This window comes from Lipotes vexillifer, unplaced genomic scaffold (assembly GCF_000442215.2).
Source record: "Lipotes vexillifer unplaced genomic scaffold, Lipotes_vexillifer_v1.1 scaffold109, whole genome shotgun sequence".
NCBI classification, from domain to species: domain Eukaryota; kingdom Metazoa; phylum Chordata; class Mammalia; order Artiodactyla; family Lipotidae; genus Lipotes; species Lipotes vexillifer.
The window spans coordinates 2,769,244-2,780,489 of record NW_006790015.1 but is presented as its reverse complement, the minus strand read 5'-3'; the positions used below and the strand labels follow the sequence as shown (position 1 = coordinate 2,780,489).

The following is an 11,246-nucleotide window of genomic DNA, read 5'->3' as shown; positions in this document are numbered from 1 at the left end:
GTTGGAATAGTTGATACTGAAATTCAAGATACTATGGTCATGGATTCCAATTTTTCATGGTTCCGAACGGAAACCAGAAAATTGCTAAACATATTACCAGGTTAGATTCTTAGTGGTCTGTCTTGAATGCAATGATCCTCTCTCCCTCCTTCCTGACTAAAACTATATATTGAGAGCTAGAACATTTTCCAAAATCACACGATCATAATTTTTCATGTAAAAGGAACTTCGGAGCTCACTTCGTCCAAGGCTGATTAAATTATGGAGGACTCAGGAGTACCTCAGAGAAGGAAAAAGAAATCTGAAGTCACTTCTGAGTCTCTATGCCCAGGAGGAATCCAGCCCAGCCCAACCTGAGGTTAATGGTGCACAGGTGGACTCACTAGCAAGGTGACAGGCGAGCAGAGACCTAAAGAAAATGAGTCATGCAAATATCTGGGGGACAGAAGCCCTCTGGACAGAGGAAACAGTAAATGCATAAGCTCTGAGTCAAGAGCATGTTAGATGTAGTCAAGGAACGGCCAGGAAGTCGTAGAGGCCATAGGGCGAGTGGGGTGCGGTCCATACGAGGGGAGAAAGGAGAGCAGGAGATGAGATCAGCTCATGCAGAGACTTGTAGGCTGTTGGGCTTTACTCTGAGTAAAACAGGGAGCTATCGGAAAGTTCTAACAGAGAAATATACGATCGACTGAAATGCAAGAGAATCACTCCAGGTGCTACGAGGAAGACAGAAAACTGTAGGTGGACAAGGGTGGAGGCAACCCTACTATATGCTCCAGGAGAAGAGACGAGAGTGGCTTGGGGAGGTGGTAGGAAGTGGTCAGACTCTGGATTATTGTGGAGACGAAGCTGACAAGATGTGCTTGTTGACTGACTACGGTGGGTGGTGGTGGAGGAGGAAGGGTCAAGGAGGATTCCACAGCAACTGCCGTTACCCTGCTCACTAAACTGTATTAGACGGAGAGAAAAGCAAGTCTGGTCTGTGTGCATTTGTGTGTGCTGGGGGGAAACTAGAGTTTACTCTGGATGTGCTGAAGTTTGAGGTACCTTAGAAATATCCAAGTAAAGATGTTAAGTAGTTATATATGACTCACAGTCCAAAAGAGGCTAAGACTAGAAATGGCTAAGTCCTCAGACTAGAAATGGCACTTGGAGCACGGGTCTGGACAAGGTCACTTGGAGAGCGAATGCAGACAGAAGAGAGGGGATGGCTGTGTCCCCCAGATGACTCCAGTACCCAGGGTTCAGAGGAATGGCCAGGGAGGTATCTGGAGAGCCAAGAGAGTGGCGGCCCTTAAACTAAGGAGGGAGTGACCAGCTGTGTCCAGAACTGCTAATGGGCTGGGTAAGATGGGAGTGAGAATTGAACATTCCATTTGCTACGGTGGAGCTGTGGTGATGGTGACAACAACAGTTTTGGTGGAGTAGCGGGGGCAAAGGCCTCAAGGAGTTCAGAAGAGAACAGAAGGAAGGAGAGACAGGGAGAGACTATAAGCAACTCTCTCAAGTTTAGCTGTAAAGGAAAGCAGAACAATGGGGGTAGCGGCTAGAAGGAAACACAGGGACAGCAAGGGCCTCTGAGACAGGAGCTGTTACAGAGCGTTTAACGTTGATGGGGATGGCCCACGATGCTGCTTTCTCTACAGGACCACCGAACTCTGCTGAACTACACCCCTTTCACTGTGGATGCCTGAAGCGTTAGGAATGGGTGTGCAGAAGCAGCAGAGCCGCTCTGACTTCTCCTGGTTGTATTAACTGGCTCTCCCCCTATTCACTGGACAAGTATTTACTACACGTCAGTACTAGGTGAATAAAGCCACCAAGATCCTTTTTAACCTTACAGAGCTCCACTTTAACAGGAGCGAGGCAAGCAGGCAACATTACTACAATGAATTAACGGTCAAGCTTATGGAAGTACATGGTTGACAAGGTACAGGACAGAAGCACACGGGAGGAACATCCAGCGGCTTGGTTAACTGATCGGGGAGGCTTCTTAGAGAAAGTACTAAGCAGGCAGAACCTGAAGGACAAGGATAGAAGAGGAAAATCAAGCAGGAGCAATCAAGACATGCAGCACACTGTAAATTAGTGTGGACTTAGCTGCAGGCAATGGGGAGCCATTAAGATATTGTAAAGCAGAAGAGTGCCATTTGGGAGATTTGGCTGCAGTGTGTATTAAGGGGTTGGGAAGAGGCAGAAAACCAATACTGATGCAGTGGCATTACAAGGGAGAGGTTGGCTACCTACACTGAGAGATGGAAACGGAAAGAAGCAGAAGAGGCAGAAAAAAAAGCGGTCAGATCATGGAGATACGCTACCAGAGTCCTGTAAACAAACTTGGTGACTGCCTGGATACAGGGGACAAGGAAGGGTTTTAAAAGCCAACCTTTTCAAACTCTGCACATGCAAGGTATTAATACAAGCTCAGTGATTCCGTCCTAGTCCTCCTGCTGCTTCCTAGGACTATCGGTCTTCCTTTTTCCCCATCTACCGCTACCATCCACTAGCAATTAAGGTTTCTGCCTCTAAATGGACACCAGCCTTCTTTCCTCCAGACATATTTCTTAAATTGCATGAGGTTTCCTCAAACTGGGAAACCAGTCATTTGATGGTAGTAATGTATTTCAAATTAGGAGCTAACTCCCTTTCCAAATACATTTTCAACAAAGACCCAGCACACTGCTAAAAAAAAATCAAAATGAGACAACAGAAATGAAAATAACATCTCTAAGCCTCAAAAATTTCTTCATACAGTTCATTTTTAGCCAAAATCCATGGCTTCTTTTAATGGAAGTATTTTTTCTGTGATCGGTAAACAATCCCAGATTTAAAACTGCCCAAAGTAATATGAACCAAAATGTGCACGGCTCTATGAACCAAAGTGTGGCCACACTCGAGGTCTGGTGAGTTTTAAACATAAAGGATGGTTTGGGAAACACAAGGAAGAGTCTGAACTGTTTGCTCAGTAATAGAGACTACTTTCTGAGGACCAAACAGAACGTGCAGGAGAAGCTGACAACCACAAGGTACAGAACCAATCAAATACTGACCAGCTGCACCACAAGCAGGCAAAATATTAAGTATCTTTCTTTCACAGGACCTGATGTTATATCAGGAAAAAATAACGGTCCTGAATTACTGAATGGGAGAGGGGACTGTTGGATTGTTAATTCTGCCACTGATAGTAGTAAGGTTCTTTGGTATTTTTGTTGTTGTTCAAACAAACGTCTTAGCAAACCTGCTATCAGCAGGCAGAACTTTTTTTTATAGGGCTCTGGGAAATAAATTTGTCTATTCTTGCTTCATAAGATGCCTCAGAAAATTACAATCCTTTACGAATGTCATCCCCACAAACAGTGCTAATAAAATGATTATAAAAGGCATCCACAATATTTTGTTGGTTTTTTTTTCTGCAAATGTTTTTTGAAAGAGTCACAGCCTGTATTTTGAAACCTGCCTGTTTGGGTCACTACGAACTCTTGAGCAAGCCCGGTCTGTTGCATGAATTTGCCACATAAGAAATTAAGACACACACCGCACCCCCCCCTCACTTCTACTGGCAAGAGCCTCGACATGGTGTCTCAACGGCACCAGGCACAGGGCAATCTGCCTTCCCAAGTAACATTCAATCCCCGTCTCTGGGAATTCTTACATCGTGGAGGGCCTAGAATATGAATTCTCAGAAGGGGTTCTAAAGAAGAAAAATTTGTGGGGAGAAACATGAAGAGATAAAGTAGGAATTTAAATTCTAAGGAAAAAAACAAACTTTTCATTCTATATACTTTTCATTCTGATATATAAAATCAAAGGTGCCTGATATGTTTTAGTGAGCTTTTAATTAAAGTAAAAAACATCAAGAAAAGTATAGCAAAGTGAGATGTCTACAGAGTAAATACACTGATGTGCTCATCCCAACCCAGCGATGGACTAGTATTGGCACCCCAGAGGCCCCTCCTGTCCCTGCCAGTAAATAAAATCACACAGTATGTTTCATTTTATTTTAACCAGGGAATAACTTCATTTTTAACAAGGAAGGTCTTCAATGATTTTTTTGAAGGGGAGGTGAGACGTGTAAGGCTCAACTTGCCACATTAAATCCAGGAGACCCTTCTGCTGTTTAACCCTTTATGGTTATTGGATGATTTTCAGAGGGCATTCCAAAGAGATGCAAAGTCAAAGTAACTGGTGGCAGTGTATACCCGAAATCATACGGGTCCAAAACCCAAGCTTACCTTCCACAGAATCTCTCATATTTGCAGAGGTGGAATCTGGCTCACTTGTCTTCAGCTGTATGTCTTCAGTTTTGTTTGCTTTGTTTTTATTTTCTTGGGATTTTTTCTTCCCTGAAACACAATATTTATTTATTTGTTTTGTTCGTTCAGTCGCTCATTATTATCCTGAATTCTTGGGGACAATTACTAATTCAAACACAGCAAACTGTATATTTCTAGGCAATTATCACCTCAGATTCCTGAAGAAAGATGATGAATATGAATACTTTTAAGCTATGTCAAAGACAAGAAACCCATAAATCCTATTATTTTTGAGAATCTCAAGTAACAGTTCCCCTCCTAGCTATAACAGCTATCAAACTAATATGTAAAATACTCTAAAAAGTTAACAACACTGATGTAACAGGAAAATTAGATAAGAGCACTAATTTCAACGCCACACAAATAATAGGAACTGGCAGAAGTCTAGACATTTGTAAGAAGCACATTAGAGAAAAATAACATGTTATAACTTACTTGGGCCCTTTTAGTTAAGACATTATTCAGACTTGTCAAAGTAAAACAGCAGAAGCAAAGATGTTGCTGAATGGCAAGGGATACTCCCATGCACCACAGCTCAAATATCAAATGCAGAGTAATTATGGATAATTCACTGTCAGCCCGCATGGCACTCTGAGGGTCCCAGGTCCAGCACAATTCAGCATTTCATTAACAACTCGGCAGAATGAAGTCAGGAAACACCAACTGCATTCCAAGTGACAACACAGTTCAGAAGATAAGATTGAAATGCAACACATATCTGATGAGCTGGAACAATGAACTAAAGCCACCGAGATATTCAACATGGAAAAACAATCCTCTGTGGAAATACTGATACTGAAGGTTTGGAAGCTCAGTCTCTTCGGGATTTAGTCAGAATCTGTGACCTTGTTCCACTTTTTCCATTCTACGTTTCTTATTCCTGGTGGCTGTCGGTTTTCCGTTTCAGATTCAGAGTAAGTCCCTTTCCATCTCCCCAAACCTTCCTTCTCTTTCTGCAACGCTCTCCCCAGCCAGGCCCCAAATAGCTCTCAGAGCTATCCTTTCTCTTTCGGCAACAAGCCTCCTGACACCTTTATCTCTGGTCTAGTAAAACGACAAACTAGAAACCACTCAGAACTTCTGGAAAACGGTGTTCTCCTTAACAGAGAATCACTAGAGAGGAGAATAATTAACTAAAATACAGACAACAGATGAAAATGAGGTCAGAGACACAAAATACCACCACTGCAAAGATCAGGATTAAAAACAGAAACATCAATTACAATACAAAGCAAATATTAACCCTAAAAAACGTCCCCAGATTTTGATAAACACTTGAGATGCAAACAAGAAAAATAAAGTATAGAATACTTAATAATCAGCCATTTAATTTGTTAGTCTTAAAAAACAAATTCTAAAATACCATTTTAAATCCCTAACTCTTCAGCCTGTAAAAAAAAAAAAAAAAAAAAGCTGTTTTTTACAATTACATAAAACCTTCACTCAAATTCCTGATTAACAACACACCAATCCGTTCACTTCTAAAGGCAGCTGAAGTGGAACCCAGGACACAAGCATATACTTCACTGGAACCACACACTCTGGTGGAAACAGAAGCTGAGAGTCTGCCTGGAGATATAGTCCATTCAAGTCTCCAGGTGGAAGGGTTATAAACCAATCCCCTCTGCAAGGGGCAAGGACATGAATACACCTTTTCATATTGTAAGAAGTAACCTCCTCTTTCAAGTCTTTCTCCCTTTGTCAACTCAATAGCACCTAGCCTAAATCTGATGACGACAAAGGCTCTTGAAAACTACAGCTGTGTTTTAAGGGAATTGGATTCAACCAGTTTTCTTATCCTCATGATGATATATGCCCTTCCTTGTCTGTGATGCCCCACCCATATCAGACTACTGGTAGCAAACAATGCAAATATAAATGATTACCTAGCCATTAACATAACTGCTCTAGCAAGTGCAGTTCATGTCTGATGAGGTTCACAGAAAGGGCTCCTAGTGCCCATAGACACCTGATTCAAAAGTTATATACAGACAGTTTTTTCCCTGGATCAAAACTCCCAAATTTTTATATCAGTACCACCTCATGTACCCCAAACAGGACAAACGAATGTGACCCTTTTCTTTTTTTTAACTAACCTCTTACATTCTACTTTGTACAGGTATGAACTTTCGAAATAAGTAAAACTGGAGGTGTAAACCCTACCTCTTACGCATAAACCTTACATACTTTTTTTTTAAGTCACACTGTAAAATATAATAGAAAAACAGATGTCAATTTGTTGTAATACAATCCCTTGCAAAAGCAATTCAAAAAATTTCCTGAAACCTATCAAGTGCTATATGAACCTGGTAGCAGGTTGTACAAAAAAAATAAACTGGCCTATATGTATAAATAGACTATTAGACAAGTAAAATTTCTAGATTTACATAAAGCAAAGCACAACTTTAACAGTACCATTCATTAATATGTACTAAGAATGAAATCATATAACTAAAAGGTAAAAGTGCTATTTTTAGTTTTATTCCCTGCATAAAAGAATATTAGAACACCTAGCTGATACTGAATGTCAAATGCCTTATTTTTAGACTCTCCAAACCTAAGCAGTGAGAAGCTGCACCACCCTCAGATCCCCCCACCCCCGTGCCACCCCTGGTATCCTCTTTAAACACCAGGACCAGGAAAGCCTGATCTGCCCTGGGAAGACAGCCACTTGCGGGACATGTGCATTCTACTCGGAGGACAAACAGGAGTACCCACCACAGGCTGCTACAAGCGTCCCGACCACAGCACGCCTGACATCTGGGGAGATCACTCGCTGCTGTGGGGCTGTCTGAAGCACCAGAGGACGCCCAGAAGCATCAGTGACCTCCACCCACTAGATGCCAAGAGCATGCCCCTGCTTCCACCTGTGACGAGCAAGTCTCCAGACATGGCCTAAGTCTCTCACCCGAAAGGAGGGAGGGGTTGTCTCTCTACATTAAGAACCACTGAGCTAAACCAATACGGGGCTCCACAGTCTACATATTTATAAACATTTTTTAAGTATTCGAGTAACACTAATACACCAATTCTAAAAACTAAGAAATGGAACAATTAAATTTACCTCCTGAGTGCCTCTGGTGAGCACTGATAGACTTTAGTTTACGATGAAAATGAATCTATCATGAATCTAATCATCACTCATTCATGGAATTGAGATTATCTGATACATAAAGTGATTTTCTCAATCTTCATCAGAATCATCTAATACCTGAGTTACTGCCCATTAGGAGTGTAGACTAGAGATGAAGGGGCTACTGAAATCACCTGTCCTACCTGCTATTTTTTCTGAGAGAAACTGAAGACCAGGATCCCAAGGGGACTGATCAATCTATGACAGAAGTCTGAACCCGGGTATCCTGACTCACACTTAGGTATATGACTAGTGTCGCTCACAAAGCCAAATATTGTAATAACACCCGGTGGTACCTGCTATATTTCCTTAAATCAATACATTCTCCCCCCTGATACTTGGTTTTTGTTCTATACGCAATCAAATTAAAAGCAAACAAAAACAAAAACAACTCATAACCAAAAACAACCTGTAAGGACTTTTACAAAGGGAGGGAGATGTGTTAGTTCCTGTCTGTGAGGCAGGAGGTGCCTGGAGAACTGGTCCGGCAGAGCCGCTGGGAGCCTGGTAAGTACACGTGTGCACTTACCCTCAGGTTCCTGAAGGGTCCTACATAGAGGCTCTGCCAGCTGCGTGCTCCAGATGGTCTAAACAAGAAAGATACAGGAATGAAACACAAGGAAAGTGGAATGCAGACAATGACAAAGAACATAATGAAGGACAGGACAAAACTTCATGTATATAAGGAAAAGAAATACACACATAAAGATGAAGAAAACTGAATGAAACAGAAGGAAAACAGCAGTTATCCACTGCAGCAAGGTTGTCCCCCCCCCCACCCTCCCCCAAATAATAATCTTTGGTTCTTAGTTGGGGATCGGATGTGGTATACTTACTCTCAGGCCTATCCCATGTCCATGCTGTAAAACTGATGCCCTTACCACTTAAGTGCCGTTCCACTAGACGGCCCGAAAGTCCCAATCCATGCCTCTCATTTTACAGACCCCCAAGGACCACAGGCATGAAGTCATCTGCCGGAGGTCACACAACTGAAGTAACTCGAGGAGTCAGAATAAAACCCAACGACGACGATACCGAAAGCGCTCTACTACATTTAGCTCTTCAGAACAATAATGCATAATACAAATATTCTTTACAAAGCACTTTATATCCATTATTTCACTCGCTTTCAACGGCAAATGAAAGAAAAGTGATATAAAGACTTTCACTACATTTAAATGATCAAATTGGAATGGAGATTTTTTTCCAGTTCAATTTTATCTTATGCCAAAAGCAAGTTATCAGTCAACAGCACGGAACCCCAACCTGAGCAAATATGTTAAATAATATCAATAAAATAGGATTTTCTAGAGGAACAGCTACCATATAGAGAAATCAGACGGCCACCATGACTACATTTTAAAGACAACATGTGGCATTATGCTGCTGGTGCCTGCAATGCAAGGTGCAAAACCAAAATTGCCTAAAGCATCACATGAATAATTTAAGTTCTGGACTATTTTCTACTCTTCGGATGAGCTAGACAGACACCAGGAAATTCTAAAGAATAATGTTTCAGTTAAAAATGTTCAGGCATCAGAGAGAATGCAAAATTCTAGAAGGCCTGCTCAAGTTACATTAAAAATTCATCACAACAGTGAAGGCGCATGCATTTGGTGATTGAAATGAATTAAATTTAGAACCATATGTAACTCTACGCGCACTGCCTGCCTCCTCACTGGGGAGCTACCCAACTCTGAAGCTTAAAATCAGAATTCAGTATCAGTGCACGGAAGCAGGTCCAGCCCATCTTTGTCTGGGGAGCTTACCGTCTTACTCAGAGGCAAAGATGATTCCAAACCAGACAAGACCCACAATCACACCATGAAAGGTCATCAAGGAAACAGGCTGACCTGAACAGGGACCAACCCTGACCCCCCAGAGGGTGGGTGTGCCTGCTGCCTCCAGTTCCTCACTCGCTAAGCCCTTCATCCCTGCAACGGAACTTTTATCCTCTTTTTGCTACCGCAACTCCACTCGGATGGTTACCTCTGATCTTGTAATCACAAAACCCCTAATTTCTTTATCTGCCCCCAAGTCTCTCTTTGGCATTTGACAGTCTGATCAGTTTGATGGGCTTAACATCTTAAAATCCCTCTCCCGAGCCTTATGACATTACCATCTAGACTGTCCTCCTTCTGTGACCATTCTATGGCAAAGATCTTCCTCCTCTTTCTATATTGAAATGAGAGGCTCCCACATAGGAAATCTGAAGACTGGACGCAGGCTTTCACACAAGGTTGAAGAAAGGCTTCAACAAAGTATTCAGCTAAGCAGAGGATACAGATCTTAGAGATGAGAACAGACATGGAACAATGGAATTGGTGGGCTGTATTAAAAGGTAAGAGAGAGAAGAACCCTAAGATTTGAAGTAGAAAGAGCCTTGAAGATGGTTTAACCAAACTTCACAAACACACTTCTCTGAGCTTTTTTCTCATTTACAAGAACTGCCTAAAATCTCACAGCAAGTTTATAGTAAAGCTGGGACTTTTATTCCCATCCAACTCACCATTCTATCCACTGTGTTCTAACAGCCTTGTTAGTGACACTTTGTGGGTTCCAATTTCACCCTTGAAAAGAATTAACAGTGCCATATGCATTTCAGGCAAGTTTGAGAAATTCATCATGAACATACAAAGTTATTATGCATCTTTTTCAATATCTGAAAGGCAAGGGAGTGGTTTTCACGACAGCAGGCCCAAAACAAGATGAAAAGCTTAACTGGGGAAAAAGCATAAAGTTCATGTTAAATGACTTCTTTATAGGATTAAAAAAAAAAAAACCCACAAACAAACAAGATCTCTAGCAGATCAGGTAGTAAGGAAGGGAAACAAATGGACAACAGCAAAACTGTTAGCTGTAAGAATGGCCAAAATGATGCTGTGTGAGCTCCTTGAGGGTGGTCAGAGTTAGACCTCAGCACTGTTTCACATCTGGCAGTGGTTTAACATTCTGCAGTGGGTGTGATGAGTAGAGAGAAAAGAAGCTGGAAATGGATATACAAAACTAGGTTTCCCACGAAGAATTACAGGTCATTTCAATAATCTTCATTTTTTGTTGTTTTTGTTTTTTTTGGGGGGGTGGGCTGTGCCATGCGGCACGTGGGATCTCAGTTCCCCGACCACGGATCGAACCTGTGCCCCCTGCAGTGGAAGCACAGAGTCTGAACCACTGGATCACCAGGGGAGTCCTTTCATGTATTCTTTAAAAAAAAAAGAAAAACATATTGAGTTTACTACCCTGGAAGTCATCAGAAGGAAACCTGTGGCAGCAGGCCACACGTGAGAAACTGCAACCAGAAAGGCTTCCCTGTGTAAAGGTCGACAATGTCACCACACACGCAAGAACGTGCTTATCAGATGATCAGAAGTGGCCGTTACAACTGGCCAAGGTGAGACCAGTGGGTAAACAAACCACTTGTGGCCTTAGCCCCATCAGTCCACTGTGTTTCAAAGAGTGAAATTTAAAGCAGTAAGATGCTGCAACAGTTGGTTTTTACAAAAGTGATACGCTATACATTTTCTACAGATTTCTTTCACACAGAAAACAACCTTGAAATGTACCTGGTAGTAAAAAATTCTGTTACGCTGCTTGGGCAAAATTTCAAAACTTTTTCTGTAGTTAAACTCCTCACCAAGAGCTGTCTGCAATCCTGGAGGCAAATTATAAAAATAAAACCTCTCTGGTTTTAAGTTGCTCATGGTATTAAAACAGGACTCTAGGCTTTGCTTCAACAGAAACAATGGAACAAAGTTCTGGATTTTTCAGCGCTGCAGATCACAGTATAAATTCCTGGAATG

General features: G+C 41.8%; 1 protein-coding gene across 1 annotated transcript in view; it reads right to left on the bottom strand.

The window, feature by feature from the left end:
- The window catches only part of PRDM2 (PR/SET domain 2), an 83,466-nt gene that overhangs the window by 34,572 nt on the left and 37,648 nt on the right, over positions 1 to 11,246 (bottom strand). Inside the window, exon 5 of the mRNA XM_007463183.1 lies at positions 4,233 to 4,343. Coding sequence (XP_007463245.1) covers positions 4,233 to 4,343 — 111 coding nt within the window. The remainder of the gene's footprint in view (positions 1 to 4,232; positions 4,344 to 11,246) is intronic.